Below are 20805 nucleotides of genomic sequence, written 5' to 3'. Positions count from 1 at the left end.
TGATGAAAAAGAGCGGCATCATTGTTGCAGAAGACTAGAAGAGACTAAGTAGGAAAATGTCAAAAGGTGCTAGCAGCCTTACAGACCTACTCGGAATTCATGGTCATGAATTGAACTCAAGACCAGTCATCATGGAGCTGCCTCAGCTCCTCATGTGCGGGCGCCAGGCAAGTGGAGAGGTGGAATTACCCAGCACCAAGATGTGAAGGCAGGACAGATGGGTGAGGGACTGGGGTGGTTGAAGTGGTGAGAAAGGGAGTAAGAGTTATGATAGGATCAAAGCAGGTGAGGAGAGGAGTGAGGCTACAGGGTACTGATGGGAGTGAAGAGCTGGTAGGATCAGTGGATAAGAATTCCCAGGGAGATCCAAAAATTGCTTCACTCGAGCGATTCGAGAGGGTGATGTGGAAGAGTAGGAGGTAGCAGTTAGAGAACAGAACACTTAAAATTGGGGTTATGTTGGGGACACAGCCATTGGTAATGACCAGGTCTAGGGTGTGACAAGTCTAGGCATCTGAGACAGGACAGAGACACAATTGGCCAAGGAGAAAAAGTCCAAGATCTGAGAAGCTAGAGTTGGAAGGATTATCTATGTTGGACATTGAAATCACCAAGAGTGACACTCATTGCAGTGGTGGAGACGTGAGCCAGGTGATAAAATATTCAGGAAATGAGAAGAGGGTGATGAGGTAACGTGCAACTTGGCGACAGCCAAAAGGCGTTTTTTACATTCTACGTGTGCCGCTCACTCTTTTGTGCACTCTTCTCATTCAACCTTTCCCTGCCCTCTTCCCAACTAAGGATGGAAAGGGAAAACCCATGTTGTTATTGGTTTCGTGGCTAAGCTGGTGCTTAGCCTAAAGATCCTGCTCACTTGATTGACAGAGAGAGCAAGATCTGTTTTCCCCAGTCCTGTTCTAGAATTTCTGAGATGCCAGATGGATGTCCAGATGCGTTGCAGCCTCGGTAGTAACTGCACTTGGAAGGACAGTACAAGCAAGTCCACATCCTGCTACTGGTCACGCTTGGGGCTCAGTCAGGGTCGGTGTCCAGGTTGAGGACATGGCTTCTTCAACTCTACGCATGCCTGGACCAATGGCTGGGCCTGAGGGAAAGTGGGAAGCAGTCAACGCTGTTTCTGATGCATCTTCATTTCAATGTGAATCGTCGCACCTGGGTCCCCACGCTGGGGATCTGACCACTGCGTCACCTTCTTTAATTCCCGCTCAAGCAGTGCGTTTCGCACTGAGCTGGATCACGATCACACTGGGGAAGCACGAAAACCATTAAGTCCCGGTCCTTGCCCTAACGAATGGAGCCAGAGGCAAGGCCCAGGAATCAGCCTTTCCAATATTTGTCAGGTGCTTCCAGCGGCTCCAGTGGTGCTCGGCAAGTCGGACCTTTCCCAGGTGTTGTCAGCAGGTGACCTCTTTAATGGGAGACCCCTCTGCAGCCCAAAGGAGCAGAATGCTAACGGGCGAATCTGGGGTGCCTGTCAGGATCCTAGTAAGAAGCAGAGGGCTCGTCTGCGGGGGTCTCATTTGGCCAGTCAAGCTAAAGAAGGTGATGCTACCAGGTGCAGTCAGGTTTTCCTAGTCTAATGGTTCTCAAAATCATGTGATCTCCAGAGCAGCTGCAGGAGTATCACCTGGAAACGTGTGAGAAATTCAGATTCTCAGGCCTCTCTCCATGCCTATTGAATTGGAAACTCGGGGAGGGGTGAGGCAGGGTTCCGTGTGTTCACAAACCCAACAGATGACTCTGATGCCCACTCACATTGGAGCACCACGCTTCTTCCAACCTGTGAGCCCAAGCCATTGGAGTGCCACTTCCCACGTGACCCGACTCAACGTAGGCTCCACTCATTCACTCTATGGATCCAATGGCTCCCTATGTCTGGTGCTCTGGGGTGTTCCGAGTATGGGAGGTGCTTTGCTCAGATGACCTATGCTAAGGCATGTGGCAGCAAGGACGTCTGTGTATTCTCTGATACCACCCTGAGTATTGTGGGATAAAGATCTTTGCATAGGGGACAGGTCTTCCTCTCCTGCAAACACCCTAAACTCTCCTCAAGGGGTGGTCACACCATGTTTGTTCTCAAAGCAGGTCTCGGGTAACACCTTCTGCTGTGTCTATGCAGCAAACCGTTTGTTTCTTCAAGGGTGGAAGTTTGCATTCTGATGAGCTTTGCGAATGCTTACCTCTCGGTTTGGATTTCCATGCTAAAGGCCAGTGGCTAACACCTCCCAGGTATCGCCCTGGCTCTCCTGCCACAGCCATCCTTTGCTTAAAGGAAGTCAGTACTTGAAACAGACTCTTTAAGGAACACAGAAGTAGGAGTGTCCACCTTATGCAAAGTCACATACAAATGAGGTGGAATCACCTCTCTCACTGCCTCCTTCATTAGCCCAGAAAATAAGGGTTCGATTGAATTATACAGGAGCCTTACATTGGCTGTTGATTATTTTTAAACTTGTTCTATTATTTAAGAGTAATAGAGATTGTACAGTTTTATATGATCTGATTATTATTCAGATTTGAAAGTCATTCACGTCAAATTAAAATTCCTTTGGGCCCTTTAAAATGCCTTAAATTAAAGTTTATGATTTAATAACTAAAGGGTACAGAGGGAATGCGAACTGACTTTCTGAATCTTCAGTGATATGGAAATTTCCAGAAGATTCACAGTCTCTCCAAATTAACGTTTCCTGCGTTTAGCAGACGTGGTGGCGATGGGGGAGGATCTGGGACTGTGAGCCAAGATACCTGGGTGTCAGGCGAGGCTTTGCTGAAAGTGAGTTTAGTGCAGAGAAAAGAGCTAGAACACTTGGTCACTGTCTTTGAAGGACTTGGAAAAACCAGAAGGCAAACACTTCGGGAAAGGGGAAAGAAATCGATATAGAAAAGGCTGGTAGTATCAAGCAAGTCACGGTGAACACAAACACAGTAACACAAATGATGCCTAATTCTAGGGGAAAGAGATTCCTATTTTTCTTTCCTGATCCTCTCCTTCCTTTCCTTCTCCCTCTCTCCACCCTTTCACATTCCTTCCTCTTCCGCTCTTTTATCGAGCAACCCATATAACAGAGCGAGTTCATTAAACATCTCTTGGTCCCAGATGTATAGGAATTACCATCCACCCTTAGACCAGCGCCAGAGGGATGCCTGCCCTGGGTCCTCGGGCTTTAGACCCCTGCTACTCAGAGTGTGGTCCACAGACCAGCAGCAGCACCTGGGTGCTTGTTAAAAGTGAGAACTTTTGGGGGTCTGGATGGCTCAGTGGTTGAGCGTCTGCCTTTGGCTCATGCCATGATCCCCAGTTGTTAGGATGGAGTCCCTGTAGGGCTCCCTGCTCAGCAGGAATCTGCTTCTCCCTTTCCCTCCACCTCTCCTCCTCGTTCATGTTCTCTCTCTCAAATAAATACATAAAATCTTAAAAAGAAAAAAAGAAAAAGAAGTGAGATCTCTTGGGCACTGCTCCAGACTTAAGGAACTAGGATCTGCATTTTCACCAACTCCCCAGGGGATGCGGGTGGGCATTAAAGTTTAAGAAACCCTGTTTAAGAGATTCTCTCCTCTGGCTCCTCCCCTCTCCCCCAAGCAAGATTCCGAAGGGCAAAGGGGATGTGCCCACTCAGGACTTGCCCTCCTAGAACACTCTCCGGATTCCTGGACTCCGGAATTCCCTGCTCAAAAGTCCTGAGGCTGCTTCCAGGGCCCACACAGGGCTGACCGCACAGCCAGTATGCGTTGCTCTAGGCTGGAGGGGTGGCCAGGTGTGGCTGTTTAGAAGGTGGAAACAAGGAGGTCTGTAGAAGAAGCTTGGCGAGGTGGCTGAAACATCCACATCCATGTACCCACACTGTGGGTGGGGAAAGCAGGTGGGTGGCTGAGCTCCAGCTGTCTCGCTCTACCCCCACCAAATTCCAGTGTAGAAGTCTAACGAGCCCCAGATTCTGAATTCACAGCTGGCCTTCCAAGTTGTTATGCGAGTTTGTCAAGATAGGAGGAAAGAAGCTTTTCAGTGTAAACATTTGTTAGCTTGGTATATAACTTTCAAACATTCAGGCATATGGTATGTGGACCTCCATTTGTATGCTTGGCTCAGTCGTGTAGATGTTAGGGGCGAGCCTCCTGGCGACAGGGTGAAGGGGCATCTGAGCTTTTCCAGAGCAGCGTGCCCTCCTTGCCATCCGGGGATAAAGTCAGAGCACTACATTTGCGTAGCTCTCTCCCTAAAGCTGCACTCCGTTGTGCACTTCCAGACTCTTCCTAAACCTGGAGGCCTTCTAGCTAGGGGATTTCCTTGGGAGCTCTGTGCCTGTCATTTAATCAAGCTTTCCTCTGGCCTCTCTTCAATCTCTCTCTCTCGGTCTCTCTCCCTCTCTTTAAAAAAAGTAAATACAACGCCTTTGTTTGGCATTGGGTATCTCGACATTGGTTCATTACAGTTCCTTAGAAAACAACCCCTCAAAATCAGAACGAATTAATGAAAAATAAAGATCAAATGGTCCTATTTACTAGAATAGAGATAACCCAGGCTTCTCCCATGAGTGCACGCCCCCTGGGAGACAGGTAAGGGGTTACTAAACTTTGGGGAGTACAGGGGACAGGTTCCACATTCCAGCAATTTTAAAAACCACCCCCTCATGAAGTAAGGATGTCTCATATGGACAGTGGGTCAGCGAGAGTGTGGTTGGCAGCTTTATTTTTCTTCTCGGGATGTTTCAGAAAATAACCCTGCATTTGGGAATGGACAGTGTCTTAGGTTCAATGAGATGTGCACTTTTTAGGTTCAAGCTTGTAACAGAAGTAGCATTTTCTCAAAAGTACCTGCCCAGGGCAGTGTAAAGAGTATAGGTCTTCTTATTTAGCACCCACTATGAGAGGCTCTATCCCCTAAATTCTTATTTCCTAAGGGTGGAGGCACAGGGATCTGATTTTTAGCAAATGCCCTGGTAATTCTGATGCAGTGGTTGGCAGGCCATACTTTGAGAAATCTTGGTATGGAAAGAAGGCGGCCTTACAGTCCCTATGTGGCCTAGTTCCATTTATATCCTGGGTCAGGCCTGTCAATTAGCTGTGTGGACGCTGGTGACTCACGAGTGGCTTGGAGCTCATGAAATCCCTGCATTCAATTTAACAAACATTTATTAGGGCAGCAGCTCTGCACGGAGGAATATAATGGGCCCTGGGAACCCACCAAACTATAGGACACAGCTCCAATCATGAGGAGCTTGGACTCCTCTCTATTTGCATCAAGTCAAGACTATCATTAGTATAACCTAGGAATATCTTTCGTTTAGTGGGTAGAGTCCTGCATCAGATTGGAAATAGGCACAGAACAGAATGCAAATGAATGACACAGCATGTTTTTATTTTAATTTTTTAAAGATTTTATTTGTTTGACAGACAGAGAGAGAGAGAGAGAGCATGAGCAGGGGGAGGGCGGGAGGCAGAGGGAGAAGCAGTCTCTTCCCTGGGTGGGGAGCCCGACTTGGGGCTCAATCCCAGGTCCCTGGGATCATAGCCGAAGGCAGATGCTTAACCAACTGAGCTACCCAGGCACCCCTGGGTTAAACAACATCTATTTGGTTAAGCACAGTGTATTGAATGTATCTATAATTACAAAAGAAAGCATTGGAACCATCCCAACTACAATGACAATAGATCTTGTCTTAATCCAAACCCATCAGTTTAAAGCCTATGGGGTGGGGGGGTGGGAATTAAGCCACCGAATATGAAGTTTGGAGCTCATGTGGAAGAATTTTTTTTCATGTGTAAGAATTTATAAAAGGCACTGAAAGAGTCTGTATTGCTACAATGATGGCAAATGGAAAACTATCCATTTAGGCTGTATTTATTTGGATAAAAGAGGAAAGCCGTTTCTCTTTTTTTAGCCTAGAACTACCCAACTCAATTATCTGCATGGTCTCCAAGATTCAGGGTAATCGTTTGGCCTTGGCTTTCTTTGATCTAGTTGGGTATGGATTACAGGTGTAAAATCCACATGAGGCTCGGAGGTCTAGTACGCTGGCTGACATCCCTGGATGGAGCAGAGCGATAAACCCACCAGGACACTGTGGTCAAGGATTCTCTGACAGTTCACTGTGGAAGCTGTGAGCCTCTGAGGAAGGATTTGTGAATTAAAAATCTTTCAGTCATGGGACACCTGGGTGGCTCAGTTGGTTAAGTGTCTAACTCTTGGTTTCAGCTCAGGTCATGATCTCAGGGTTGTGGGATCCAGCCCTGCATCCGGCTCTGCACTCAGCACAGAGTCCGCTTCAGATTCTCCCTTTTCCTCTGCCCCTCCCCCAGCTCTCTCTCTCTCTCTCTCTCTCAAATACATAAAATCTTTAAAAATAATAAATGCCTTTTAGTCATAAGGTTTAATAAGACCACTTTTAAGATGTATTTAGGAATTAATAGAATATCTATCTTGTTTTCAAACTCTCCCCCGACACACACACACACACACACACACCAGTCCCTAACTTCTATCTCAGAAAACACAAAGCTGTGTTTGTGATTTATTATCAACCTGAAGCTAATGATTAAAAACCCCTCCCAGGGTGAAGTCTGGGGAGGAGGGACTCCGCCCTTGCTCACTAGGAGGGGAGGATGAATTTCTCATTTACAGAAATGTGCCTCAATTGTGGAAGATCTTTCACCCTTGACTGACACTCCCTACCTCCTGTCCTGCTGCTTTCCTCACCTCTATTCACCACCCACAGGAGACTCAGGTGACCTCAAGTTGAAATTCAGGGCCGCCAAAGCGATTCCAGAAAACGCACCATCTTGTTTTGGAGATTTCAAGATAAAACTACCCTCGGCCCCTCCCACACAGGGGGCCTCTCTCTTGAACTCTCTGGAATTCAGGCCCTCATCACACCCAGCAGATTCTGTGGGACTTCAAGGGTGTGGAGTGAAGGCAGTCCCAGGGCTGGTGTTTTTCTGCTCTTTCCTTGACAGGGATCACCGTTGGGCCCTCGCTCTCCAGCCAGGAAGCCCCATCCTCAGGCTTCCAGGCTTGGCACATGAACTCCCTGCACACGGCCTGGGCCTGACTCAGGGACTCGGTGAGGCTGGTCTTCCCTTGGCACCGCAGGTGGCCTTTTCTGGTTCACACCTGCCAACAAGGCAGCCAAGGGGGTGGTTTAGGAAGTAGAGAAAAGGTGAAAAAGCAGCAGTAAGCCAGCTGTCCTTTTTTTTTCCTGCCCTTGATGACTTGCATTTTCTCCCAGACAGCTGCCATTTTGGTCTACCTACCACTCTTGAGATTAGAAGTGCAGCTTTGGCTTTGGCTAGGGCAACTTCTCTGGCATGTCAGAGGTGAGGGGAGTGAAAGGAGTGCTGGGGCCAAGTGCTGCCTCTCTAAGCAGTCATTCAACCCTGTGGTGTGAGTGGGGAGGGGTGTGGGGTTTGGGGGAAAGGTCCCATCAAAATGACCCAAAGTCAACAAAAACCCTATTTTTCTTCCCTCGACTTTATACTCCTTTTCTTAGGCTGTGTATTATCTGTGTGCACACACATGCACACACACGTATACACACCACCATCACCCCCACACACACACACACACTTTCCAGTGGAGGAATTCTCTCCACAATTCCATGATGCCCCTTGGCTATGGCCATTCAGACCCTGCCTTAAACGCTTCCAGTAATGGATATCTCGTTCCCTTGCACACTTGCCTGTTACGGTGCACTCTGCAGTAACTCAGGGATATTTGTAGACTTGTAGCGAATACGTTTAGTCGTGAGCTCAGCCATCCTGGCCCCTGTGAGGACCACAGGCTTGGGCCAGAAAGCCTTTGGCCTTTAAGATGAAATAAATGGTGAGCCCACTTGTCCTCCTGGTCTGCCTCTCTCTGGCCTCTGATAGCTGTTCATTCTCAGGGGGCCTGAGGCTAGGACCTCTGTGTGTGTAACGCCAGCGACTCTATTGCACTTCAAGTTCTATTACAACCACATTTGGTTCTTATCTTTGCTCAAAGTTGTGTTCTCCTGGTCTTTTTGGGGGTCCAACTAGCCAAGGTGGGAAACATTTAAGTACCTCTGAACAAGAAGGCTCATTTTCTTTTTTCTTGTTTTTTTTAAGATTGTATTTATTTATTTATTTATTTATTTATTTATTTATTTATTATATTTTATTTATTCATGAGAAACACACACACACACACAGAGGCAGAGACACAGGCAGAGGGAGAAGCAGGCTCCATGCAGGGAGACCGATGTGGGACTCGATCCTGGGTCTCCAGGATCACGCCCTGGGCCGAAGGCGGCGCTAAACCACTGAGCCACCCGGGCTGCCCCAAAATTGTATTTATTTATTCATGAGACACACACACACACACACACACACACACACACACACACAGAGGCAGAGACATAGGCAGAGGGAGAAGCAGGCTCCATGCAAGGAGCTCGATGCGGGACTCGATCCCAGGACCCCGGGATCATGACCTGAGCCAAAGGCAGATGCTCAACCACTGAGCCACCCAGGTGCCCCAAGGAGGCACATTTTCAAAGGAAGGCATGTGGAAGCTGCAGTCATAGGAAGGACATTTAAATTGGATTTTCCTGGAGAGTCTTGGAGACAGTAACATCATGTTCCATGATTTCTGGTGAATTTTCCTCAGGCATTTGGTCTGCTCTGTTCTTGCCTAGGTTTTCTCAGCTATTTTTCACTAATGGTTCCAAGGACATTTCTGTTGCAAGCATTTAGGGGCTAGGACTCTTTCCAAGTGTCAAAAACCCCAACTTCTACTGTCTTAAGGGACAATTAGAGAAAGTGTGCTGGTTCACATCACAGGGTAATTCAGGGTCCGGGCTGGCTTTGCGGGAGGCTTGATTTCAGAGAGACTCTGGTGCATCACGAGACTCATTTCTCTCCCACTGGAGACTCTGGCCAGCTCTTCTCCAACCTCTGGCTTGATCCTCAGATCTCACATGGGGGGTAGGATACTGGCAGTGGCTTCTCATTATTTCCTCACTTCCAAATCTTGCTACTCCACTCAGGGGAAAGCTTGAGACTTTTACAGGAACTACCAGAAGGTGACCCCTTCTCTCTTTCTGTTTTCTACAGCCTGGTGTAGGGCGTGTAGCCTCACCTAGACCATTTGTGCTTAGGCTGGAGGGAGGGATCCCCGCCTGAGCAGAAATCTGGGGAGTTGCTGGAAGAGGGGGGCTAACAGCTACTGGGAGGCAAAACCAGACGTGTCTATAATGTGGATCCCTATCAATTTTCTTCTTGGAGGCTTCCACCCCATCAGTGGGACTCATATGTCCATATACTCAGGAAACAGCCAGCCATTGGCAGCTGCAGCCTCAAACACAAGAGGGATAAAACAGGAGCTCTCTTGGAATAGAACACCGAGTAGAGTTTTGCAATCAGGGCCAATATAAGGAGGGTGACAGGGAATTCCACTCTGTGTGGTGGGAGAGGAGGGAAATAAGGGGACTCGGAGGGCACAGTGTGAAAGCAGTTTGGCCACAGGATCCTCTAAAACCATATAATAATAATAATACTTTGCAATAATGTATATTGAGTATAATGCCAGACATTATCTAGGCACTTTACAGGATAGCAGAGCTAGTAAGTGGCAGATGGAGAATTTAGACTCTAAAAGCACTTAACCCCCATATAGTGTCTCCAAGTGAATACACAGAAAGGGTGACACCCTTATGGCTCTAGAGACAGGAATGCGGCCGAGGGAGCGGCTAAGCCATTCCCTAGTGCTGGCAGCCTGGAGGCCATAGGGGAAGGACAGACGAAGGAGAGATGGACAACCTCATGTCTTCAGGACAGAGGTGCGAGGGAGTAACTGTGCCCGGCACGGTGCAAGGAAGCACCAGGGGTGCTGTACCTGAGGGGAAGTGCAGGGAGCAGAGGAGCTCTGGGCTTTTGCCAGGCGAACCACTAACTCGCAGTGTGACTGGGTACAGGTCACTTCACCTCTCCGTGCTTCAGTTTCCTCTTCTGTGAAATAAAGATGACTGCACCTTGTGTCCCCTGTAGTACCATTACGGAGATTAGACCAAACAATGTGAGATGAAACACTTTGTATAGAGAACTCTCAGCCATAATTATGCTTTCTATAGGCACTTAAAAGCTTATTTGCAATAATTTACAGCATTGTCGCTGAGGTACTGTTATTAGAGGAGAGCCTGTTTTTCTAAAGAGTATCAGGCAGTCCCTTCTAGAAATAACTTCCATTTAAAAAATTACACGTTCAATGTAGATAATTTACAAAACAAAAATGAATCTGGGAAGAACACAATAAAATCTCCCAGAAAAATCTACTAGGTATTTTCATTAATATTTTTTTTCAGTTGGTTTTCTATGCCCCTCTGTGCTTTCTTTTGAGCTAATAATGTTTCGATTTAATATTTTATCTTACATACACACACCGTCTTTACTCTCACAACCCACTTCTTTCCATTTAATTTATTATGAGCCTATTTCCTAGTCATTAATCTTGTACAACAGTGATTTCCAATTTTTTTACTCCGATCCATAGTAAAAAATTTATTTACATCGCTACTGAGTAAACACATATACACACATACATACAACTGCCCAATATTGTCCTTACTATATATTGTGCACTCTGATATTTTGTAGTCCACGTTATAATGAAATAGCACATAATAGAATACACTATTTCATGATTCAATAGTTGATTACGCAATCCACATAAAGATCACAATTTGTAGTTTGAAAAACACTAAGCCATGACATCAGTGTTAGTGGATAGACGGCAGCCCATTTGTAGAGATATACCATAATTTTTTCACATATCTTCAATGGTTGGAATTCTATATTATTCCTAATATTTTGCCATTTATTCTTCTGTTTATTAAAATTTTCAAGAAATATGTATCGAGTGTGTACTAGGAATATGGCAGTGACCTAGAAAGATGAGGTGCCCACGTTATTGCTCTTATATTCTGTGGGGCCAGGGAAACAGGCAATCCACATATCTATAGAGCAGGAAATATCGAGATAATGTGATGGGGAGGGATGGTGTGGGAGCTCTCTTAAGCTATGGTCAGGAAAGTTCTCTCTGAGGGTTGGCATCTCAGCTGGTATTTCAACAACAAGAAGATATTGTTGAACTACTTCCCGACAAGACTTGGGGTAAGAGAATCTGGGTTGGGAAGACAGTTAACAGAAAGGTCCTAAGGTGGTCAAGAGCTTGGCAAATTTGTGGGACACCTGGGTGGCTCAGTAATTGAGTGTCTGCCTTCAGCTCAGGTCATGATCCCGGGGTCCTGGGATCGAGTCCCACATTGGGTTCCCTGTAGGGAGTCTGCTTCTCCCTCTGCCCATGTCCCTACTTCTCTCTGTGTGTCTCTCATGAATAAATAAATAAAATCTTTAAAACAAAAAAGAGCTTGGCACATTTGAAGATCAGAAAGATGCCCAGTGTGACCCTAGTACAATGAGCAAGGTAGAAGGGTGAAAGTCATAAGAGATGAGGTTAAAGAGGTTGAAGGGGTTCAGATCATCTAGAACCTTCTATCACAAACATGCTCCATCTTTGCTTACACCTCCAGGTATGTCTCAAGGGAAAATCTTGAGAAGCGTTCTTGAGCAGCAGCAGCTGTGACCTTGGAACCCTGAGTTGGGGGGGAGATTAAGAAGTGGCATATTTTTTTGAAAGAAGGCTTCTGTGCTAAAGAAGATCCAAGTTTTGTTGGAGGAGCATGGCCCTGGCACAGCACCTGGTTGTGTTGCAAATAGATCTTTCGTAAGGGACTTCAAGGTCCCAGAAGATAGGATCTTTGTCTAATTCACTGCCATCTCCTCAGCATCTAGCACAATGCTTGACTCAAAGGAGATGTTCAAGAGATGTTTGCAAAGCAAACGACTAATAAGTGGACATCAACCCTAGCCTGTAGGCAAAGGAGAGATGTAATTTGTAACAAATCATTAGCGTACATTTACGTTTTCTTAAATGTGACCCTCTATCCCCATGCTAACAGAGAGAAAGGCCTTCCGTGTACTGAAGGGAGAGTATTTCTTTAGTAGCTTCTCTCTAGTGAAGTCGTAAATAATCTCTCAGAAGGCATTACTTATTTTACTCGGTCTTTTTTTTTTTTTTTTTTTAAATGAAATGGCATGACAACTCACCAGCTGCTTTTTGCAATGAAAAAAGATAACACATCACGATTGCCAGAAACAGATGTTGAAGAGGCCTAGAAATCTGATTTTTCCACATCAGGGACCCTGTTGTGTACTGAAATAAATTGACAGGGTTATTGGAAGCTAGACTGTTGGTTTCTTTGTGGTTACTCGCTCATTGTATGGAAGAAGGGGTGGTAGAGAACATCACTGGAATGGGCTGGCCCTGGAGGGGGCACCAGAGGTGGCCCTCGTCCACCAGAAGCTCTTGCTGCTTTGGTGCTGACGGGCTCCATGTAACGCAGCCTTCTCCTGCCTGCTGATTTGTCACCACCATCAACCCATGCCCTGGCTGATCATGGATGGGCCCAGACATTTCATTCTAGTGGTTACTGAATGCCTCTATGGACTGCTTTCTGGTTCCTGAGTAAATGAGCTCCTAGGCTCAGTGCTTTGCAATACAGAGAACATTCTAGAAATCAATGTGGGGCAGAATATGAAGAGTAAGGAGAGATCTCTGAAGAGTAACTTAAATGCTCCCTCCAGAATTTGAACTTATAAGTGTGATCACTGGGTAGGAAAACTGCTTTAGTCCTCATTGAAATAATTCTTCTGGAAAAAAAAAAAACAGCCCATCTATGGGAATTGAGCAGGCGGAGGCTTTCTCTCTCTTAACAAAATTGTCTTTTTTCATGTTCTTAGCTTTTTACTGAGATATATAGTATTCCTCCAGGAAGTACACAAGTCGCCCGTGTACAGTTTGGTGGATTTGCATCCAGTCAACACACAAATGAAACCAGCACCCAGATGGTGAAACAGAACGTGACCGGCACTCCAGAAGACACCCTCATGCCCCCTTCTGGGCACCTCCCCCACCAAAGGTAACTACTACTTTGTCTTCTAGCACAATAGATCAGTTTCACCTGTTGTTTTTCTTTTTTTTAAGATTTTATTTATTCATGAGAGACACACAGAAAGCAGCAGAGACGTAGGCAGGCTCCCTACGGGAAGCCGCATGTAGGACTCGATCCCACGACCCCAGCATCACGCCCTGAGCCAAAGGCAGATGCTCAACCACTGAGCCACCCCAGCGTCCCAGGTTTGGTCTGGTTTTGAGCTTCATGTAAATGGAATCTTGCAGTATCTGCTCTTGTGGCTTCTGTTGTTCAATGTCACATGTGTGAGGGTCTTCCGTATTTGTCTCTGTAGCTAGAGTTCTATGGGTCCCACTGCCACAGAGCTGTCCATTGTGCGCATCGACCCCAATTCATTTTTCCTTTCTACTTTCAATGTGCACTTGGGTAGTTTGCAGGGTTTGGCTATCACAGCAATGCTGCTTTGTTAAACATGTCTTTTGGGGGATCTCCCTTCTATTGCTGCAGCCCCACCCTATCCCCCCACTTTAGGTAACTCTCCGCAGCCAGCCACCACGGCGATTATGTGAAAGTGTGCTTTGACAGAATTTCACTTAGAAAGGGCTGTGCTCTGGAGCTTCTTTCCTACTCTCCCTTAAGTAGGATACTTTCTGTAGCCACAGCGGTGCAGACCGCTCAGCATCTGCTCAAGTATGAAATTAATCTTTACATAATGCTGGCTGGGATCGGAAGGCAGGGTGGGCGGTAGGTAGTAACTAGAGGAAACCACTCGGGTTATTGAGATTTGTTTTTCAGGATGATAGTTTCACAATGTCCCCGATTCCCTGGATATTAAAGCTTACAGAAGGAAAGAGGGAAAGCTGAACTTGCTTTCTGAACAGGAACACGAGCGGGTGTTAAAGAGAGGTATGAGAGTCAGCGTGGATTGCAATCGTGGTTGGACCAGCTGGGTTCGAATCTGACTCCATCGCTTACAGTGTGATGACACTGGGCAAACTGCATGACACCTCTGTGCCTCAGTTGTCTCAGCTGCCAAGTGGAGATGTTGGTCACCTCGGCCTCACAGGGGTAGACTTGTAAGGACTCAATGGGATAATACACATGAAGCACTTAGAACTCCTGGCACGTGGCACGTGCCATGTGTGCGGTGGCTGTATTAGTGCCTCTAGAGGCAGTGCCTGAGACAGAGGTTCTTCCTCAAGTTCATTGGGAGAGTATTCTCCAGAGATGGAGAGGGCAGGAAGCTAGACAAGGCAGGAGGAGCTGAGCGAGGACGTGGTCCAGCTGGAGTCCAGCGTTAGCCTACTTCCAAAGTGACTCTTGGAGTAGAAACGACACCAGAGCTGTCCCGCCTTGAAGCAAGGGGGTCAGCTTTTTATGCCCCCATTTTCAGTTGGTTATTGACTGTGGGCTGCCCGGGGTGGGGCCGGTGCTCCAGTTGGCTGGAGCCAATCCTCCCAGCCCACAGCAGGGGATCCGAGTGGGGACACCTCTACTGTGTAGCATTCCTAACCAGCTTGCGTTTGTAATCATGTCAGAAGAGCCACAAAAGCAGCGGGGAAGAAAGCCTTTCAGAGGTAAGGGAGGTAGCTTCCTGAACATTCTTTGGCAGGAACAGGATGCCCATGTACCTGGGAGCTCTAGAAGTCTGTGCCTGCATGAGTGATGAGTGTGTGTATGTGTGTGTGTGTGTGTGTGTGTGTGCACTCCCACACCAGCAGTTGCCTGGGTACAGGCTTGAAGCATTAAGGCTGCCCTTGGAATCTGCCCCCGGGGGTCAGCCGGCCCCCTCCCTCAGCCCCGCTTCTTGGGACACTTACCATTCTAGACCACCACTTTTCATCTGAGTTTTTCCCTGCCTTCTGGCCATCTCTATCCCTGTGGGAGGAATGAAAAGAAAGGTACAGAATGAAAAGAAATGTCATCTCTTTGAGGCTCCCTGGATCTGTGGAGCTTCAGAGTGAAATGTCGCCATACCAACAGCTCATGACTTCATCAGCATTTAGATAATCTGCCCCTCTCCGTGGGAGACGGGAACAAGTGAGCTCTGCCAGATGTGTGTTTGGTTTCTAGGAGGCGGCTCTGCCAGCCGAGGCTCTCGCAGCCAGATTTCCACTCGCACGGGACGAGGCAACATTAAGGGGAGATGAATCACCGTGTGGACGGATAGGAGGCCGCTTGCCTCCCTGACTCCGCACCCGGGGAATTGCAAGGGGAGCCCGTGAACACCCCTGGGCGGATGGGGTGGGGCGTGAGGTCCCCGAGGGACCCCGCCTCACACTAACACTGGCATTTCGTAACCTCAGTCCAGCGGACCAGGGACGTACGTCTCAGCCTGCCGGGGAGGTGAGGTCTAGGAAAGGGAAAGAGAAGTGGAAAGAGAGATTGCACTAAACTGGAATCTGTAACACCTCCCAGCTCCAAGCACTGGTCTGTGAGGGAGTACGTGGTTCATTCATTCTCCATTCATTCATTCGTTCAGCTGGTGTTCATCAAGTATCCTCTGTGTGCCAGTTTCTGTGCCCTGTGATGGACCAGTCAAGGAACTCGGCCACCAAATTGAATAGTCATAGTCGTGATGAGTGTAAAAGGGCCAAGGCCAGCACAGACTCGGAGTTCTAGCACAGACTGCGAGCTCCAGCACCTTGCTCACCCACCACTACCAGGAGCAGAGCTGGGAAGTCTCTCCAGCATGGGGCCTGCTGCTTCTGACACACGGGAAGCCCACGGGCCAAGCAGAAGGCCAAAGCTGAGAATAAATTAGATTTTGCATCCCAATGCTGCGGAGGCAATGAACAGCTGCACGGATTCCTACCAGTCCATTCACACATTCATCCGACAGACACCCGAACCTCTCCAGTACACGGCCACTGGACTCATTTCTGACCCTTCGAGATTATTTCCATAATCTGTGTAGGGGCCATTCTGTACAAATCTACCAGAAGACCAGCTGGGCCGGTGAGAAGTTAAAAGGAAAGCCTGAGGGGCACTTGGGTGGCTCAGTGGCTCAGTGGTTGAGCATCTCTGCCTTCTGCTCAGTTGTGATCCTGGGGTCCCGGGATCGAGTCCCGCATCAGGATCCCCACTGGGAACCTGCCTCTCCCTCTGCCTATGTCTCTGCCTCTCTCTGTGTGTCTCTCATGAAGGAAAGCCTGATGGAAAAATCCCATCAAGAAAAATTGCTAATTGCGGTTCCTAAGCCTTCCCTCCACCTCAACCCCCCCTCCCCGAGGAGATTTTAAAGCAGGTTGTGAATTTTCATGGGCTGCACAGGAGCTTTTGTTGATAGCTTTACCCCCGAGGAACAGCAGGGGAGCCTGCCAATGTTCCGTGTGATCGTTGGAAACTCTGTGACTCAGTGGTCAAAACAAAACCCACGGGGCCTGACTGCTGAGGCCCTAGCTTCACCACCAGCTGTAACTTCCTCATTTCTTCTTGTGGCTGGCGAGTTGGGCTCTTTTAGAACGGCAGCCGGTGAAGCTGGTGCAGCCATCGGGTCAGCCCCGGGGACAGACAGAGGCGCCTAAGGCAGCGCGATAACCATAGAAACCGAGAGGGGAGGAAGAGGAGCGGGCCCGCTAATCGGAGGCACCAGCCCTGCGTCGAGCACTTGTCTGATCAACCCATTCCATCGTCCCAGCAGCTCCCAGTTGGAGGTTCTGGCATTGGGCTCCGCCAGGCCCGCTCACTTGCCCGGGGTCACGGCCGTTTAAGTGGGAGACCCCATCCGGCGGGAATCAAGGTCGAACTCTGCACCACCCATTCTCTTAAATATTTTGCTTACCTGTCTCTCAAGAAAGGGAGCTTTGGCATAAGAGAAAAATAAAGCTGCCAGTTAAAGCTCCCTGACCGTTGGCAGGGGCCTGCTTGACCACTTTGCCCTTTGACTTTCTTCTCGGGAAGATGTGCCCAGCCCAGAGGGGCTGTTGCCAGGATTAAGTGGGATTAATTGATTTCAAGTCTCTGGCACACAGTAGGCACTCAATAAATGAGAATTCCCTTTCTGCGAAAGCCACTTGGATTCCTTGGCTGGATGAAAATCGGGGGAGCATGAACTCCAGGGGAAGCTTCCCAGAGGCCTGCAACTAACACTGCCTGAGTTTCCCAACCCCGGGAGGGAGGCATCTCCGAGCCCTCAGCCCGGTGCCACTCCTGACCCCTGATGGGACGTGGTGGCAGGGGACCACTGTTGTTAAATGGAGTAACCTGTGTGAAAATCCAAGCTGGTAGAGAGCCATGAAGATTTTATTCCACAACCATCTGATACTGTAGTTACTTTCAGAGAAGGGAGCTAAAAAAAAAAAAAAAAAAAAAAGCTTTTTGAAAAAGAGCCCCTGGCAGTTGGAGGGACTCCTTCCCTGATTGTTGAAGCTTCCAGAAAGTGAGCCCGGTGACCTCTGGGGTGCTGTGTTATTATTGGGCACCAAGTCACACTGCCACCCCCACCCCTGGCCCCCTATGGCACTCCCCAAGTGGCCTTCCCACCTGCTGGTCACATCCCCACGGAGCTGCCAAGGGTGAGCTGCACACAGTAGCAGAGGCCCCTGAAGGAGGCTGAGGTCAAAGCCTGGGTTTAGGTCCAGACTCTGCCGCCCCCCACCCTTCTCTTCAAAGAACTGCCTTGGGCTTTGTAGAGAGTTTCTCCATTGTATGCAAATGTTCTTTTTGATTGTCTTTACAATTTCCTTCCTTTGACTGGGACTTTAATTTGCTGTGTTTTCCCATCTTGAGATGAATTACCGACTTTCAGTTTTAATTTTTAGTTTATGAATTTGAAGCTATGAATTTCCACATAAAGCCTGGCTCTCGCTGTGTCCTCCAACTTTTGCTATGAAATATCTTCATTCATTGTCACTTGGGTCAAAGTATTTTCAAATTTTTACTGTGATTTCTCCTTTTTACGTAAGCTTTAGAAGTCTAATATTTAATTTCCAAGTATTTGATGATTTTCTAGTTATACATATTTTTATTTTTGTAAAGATTTATTTATTTGAGAGAGAGAGAGAGGGAAGAGGGGTGAAGGGAGAGAATTTTTCTTTTCTTTTTTTTGGGGGGGGGGAGAGACTTTTTCAAGCAGACTCCCTACTAAGTGTAGAGCCCAACCAGCCAGATCCTACAACCCACGAGCCGGATGGGCCAAAACCAAGAGCCGGATGCCTAACTGATTGAACAACTCAGCTGCAGGGTGTGATCCTGGAGTCCCGGGATCGAGTCCCACATCGGGCTCCCTGCATGGAGCCTGGCTTCTCCCTCTGCCTGTGTCTCTGCCTCTCTCTCTCACTCTCTGTGTCTCTCATGAATAAATAAAATAAAATCTTTAAAAAAATTCATTTCTAGCTTAATTGAACTATGATCAGGGAACATATTCTAAGTGATTTCAATTGTTTGAAATTTGTATTGATGTGCTTTATGGCCCAGAATATATTTAATTTTGATAAATATCTCATGTACACTTATAGTGTATATGTGTGTATGTGTTACTTTTGTTGTTTGTGTGGTTCAAATCTGCTATATTGTGCCTCATTCTTTTTGCCTGTTTTTTTTCTATCAGTTATGGAGGAAAGTAACTAACAACACAGAAATTATAAAAATGACTTAAGTTTCCAAATGAACCACTCATGCCCATGTTTTTCATTCCTGGGAATCCCCTTGGATATGATCCCTGCTTGCCAGAACATATGTATTTGGGAAAGGGTGGTCCAGAGGCTTGCTGGTGGCCTTGGATCTTTAAAAATGAGGAAATCAGGTTAAAAGTCCTCACCAAGATTATGCATTTGTCTGTTTCCTCTTTTTTTTTTTTTGTCATTGTTTTGCTTGGTATTTTGAGCTGTGTTATTATATACATGTAGAGTTCTCTTACTTTCCCAGTAGACCGGCCCTTTTTGTCAAATGTCCTTTGTCTTTCATAAGGCTTCTTAGCCTTGAGTCCACTTTATCTGCTATTGTGGTAGCTACGCCAGCTTCTTTTGGTTAATAACGGTTGCATGGTATACCTTTTCCATCCTTTTGCTTTCAACCTTGCTGTATCTTTACACAGAGAGGAAGGGCACTGTGTCAAATGCCTCAAAGAATGTCGGGCTCACTTTAGTATGTTTCCATTCTCTCTGAAATCTTGCCCCTCAAGTTCTGGCCTTGTAGGTAGCCCTGAACAGTTAAGTGCTGTCTCCCCAGGATGTGAGACTTCCAGAAGCTTCCTGGGCTCTCCGGTGTCTTAGTACTTTGTACTTGGCTTCTTAGACTCTTGGCCTCAAGGGTCTTAGGAGTAAGCAGATGCCTCAAGGGGAGGACTGGGTACAGAATGCCAGATCCTCCTTCGTGTCCTTCCCTTCTCTCTGGGATCCTGGCTGCTACAGATTGTTTGTGTCCCCCCTCCCCCCCCCCTCCCGCCCCACCACCAAATCCATATGCTGAAATCCTAATCCCCGATGTGATGACATTAGGAGGTTGGGGCCTTTGGAGATGATTAAGTCTTAAGGGCAAAACCTTTGGGAATGGGATTAGTGTCTTTATAAAAAGAGACCTCAGTGAGAACCCTCCCTTTTCACTATGGGAGGTTGCAGTGAGAAGATGGCCGTCCACGAACAGGAAGTAGGTCGGACACCTCACCAGACACCAAATCTGTTGTTGCCCTGATGTTAGAATTCCCAGTCTCCAGGACTGTGAGAAAGAAACGTTTGTTGTTTAAACCACCTACCACTGGTTTTTGCTATGGTAGTCCAAGAGGACTAAGGTACTGGCCTTTCTTTTTTCTTTTTTTATTATTTATTTTTGGGAGAGAGAGAGCACACACGAGGGAGAGAGAGAGAGAGAGAAAGAGAGGGAGAGAGAGAGAGAGAGAGACAGCAGGAGCAGGTACAGAGGAAGAGGGAGAAGCAGACTCCCCACTGAGCAGGGAGCTGAATGCAGGCACTTGATCCCAGGACCCTGAGATCATGACCTGAGCCAAAGGCAGATGCTCAACCAACTAAGCCACCCAGGCTCCCCGATACTGGCCTTTCAAGACCTCATTGCTCTGGAAGCTCTCTGAGGCCTTCAATCACATTCTTTGTTTTTCTGTCCCACTCATGCCCTGTGGAAAGGCTGGTCTGCAAACAAACAAACAAACAAAAACAAAAAAACAAAACCTCCTCCAACATTGTCAGAAGTAGATGCCTAGGTGAACATTTTGAATGGTCATTTAACCTGGGTAAGCCTCAGTTTCCTCCTGAGTAAAATGAGGGCATATGAGACATACCTCATGGGATTGTTTTGAGGCTTAAATATATATTAAATAGACTTTGTAAGCCTAAAAAATTATTTGAGCACAAGCTGCTATTATTAAGTCTTCACATGATTGAGGTTGCTGATGAAGAATGGTGGGGGGTATCCATAACGGGGCAGTTTGTTGACGTGGCCAAATCTATCTGGGGGTGTGACTAGAAGTTACTTCTGCTGGGAACTTGAGTTGCTACAACTGCTGAATTTATCATTGTTTGGTGGAACAAGTTACCTCCTTGTGGTAAAATGCCCCAGAATTCCATTCCAAGTACTTTCTTTGTAAAACCTCAAGGCCATCAACAAGGCTTCTGGAACACTCTTTCCCAAGTATGCATCTTTTTGGTAAGCAGGGGTTTGTCTAAAAGGACTCAAAGGATTGTGTGTTAACTATTCTTTGATTAAAAAAAAAAAAGAATTCAAAGGAGTGGAAACTACAAATATACGTGCTTCCTTCTGAGATTTCGGCCCCTATGATTGTTTCTGCCCTGTTCGTTACAATCTTAGGGTTTATCCACCTTCTCCCCTGAGCCAGTTGGGCTCAGCT

General features: G+C 47.2%; 1 protein-coding gene across 6 annotated transcripts in view; it reads left to right on the top strand.

The window, feature by feature from the left end:
- The window catches only part of LOC144307760 (uncharacterized), a 111867-nt gene that overhangs the window by 9388 nt on the left and 81674 nt on the right, over positions 1–20805 (top strand). For 3 of the 6 annotated variants that reach the window (XR_013374483.1, XR_013374480.1, XR_013374481.1), the window contains exon 2: positions 12863–13010. Coding sequence is in view for 2 of the 6 variants with exons in the window: in XM_077887738.1 (XP_077743864.1) it covers positions 12832–13010 (179 nt within the window). In the remaining 4 variants the exon portion in view is untranslated. Of the gene's footprint in view, positions 1–12831; positions 13011–15486; positions 19205–20805 lie in introns of those variants that run through there. The other 3 variants (XM_077887738.1, XM_077887739.1, XR_013374482.1) reach the window with 2 other exon arrangements.

This window comes from Canis aureus, chromosome X (genome assembly GCF_053574225.1).
Source record: "Canis aureus isolate CA01 chromosome X, VMU_Caureus_v.1.0, whole genome shotgun sequence".
NCBI classification, from domain to species: domain Eukaryota; kingdom Metazoa; phylum Chordata; class Mammalia; order Carnivora; family Canidae; genus Canis; species Canis aureus.
The sequence above is the reverse complement of the archived record's forward strand: the minus strand, read 5'-3'. Positions and strand labels throughout refer to the sequence as shown.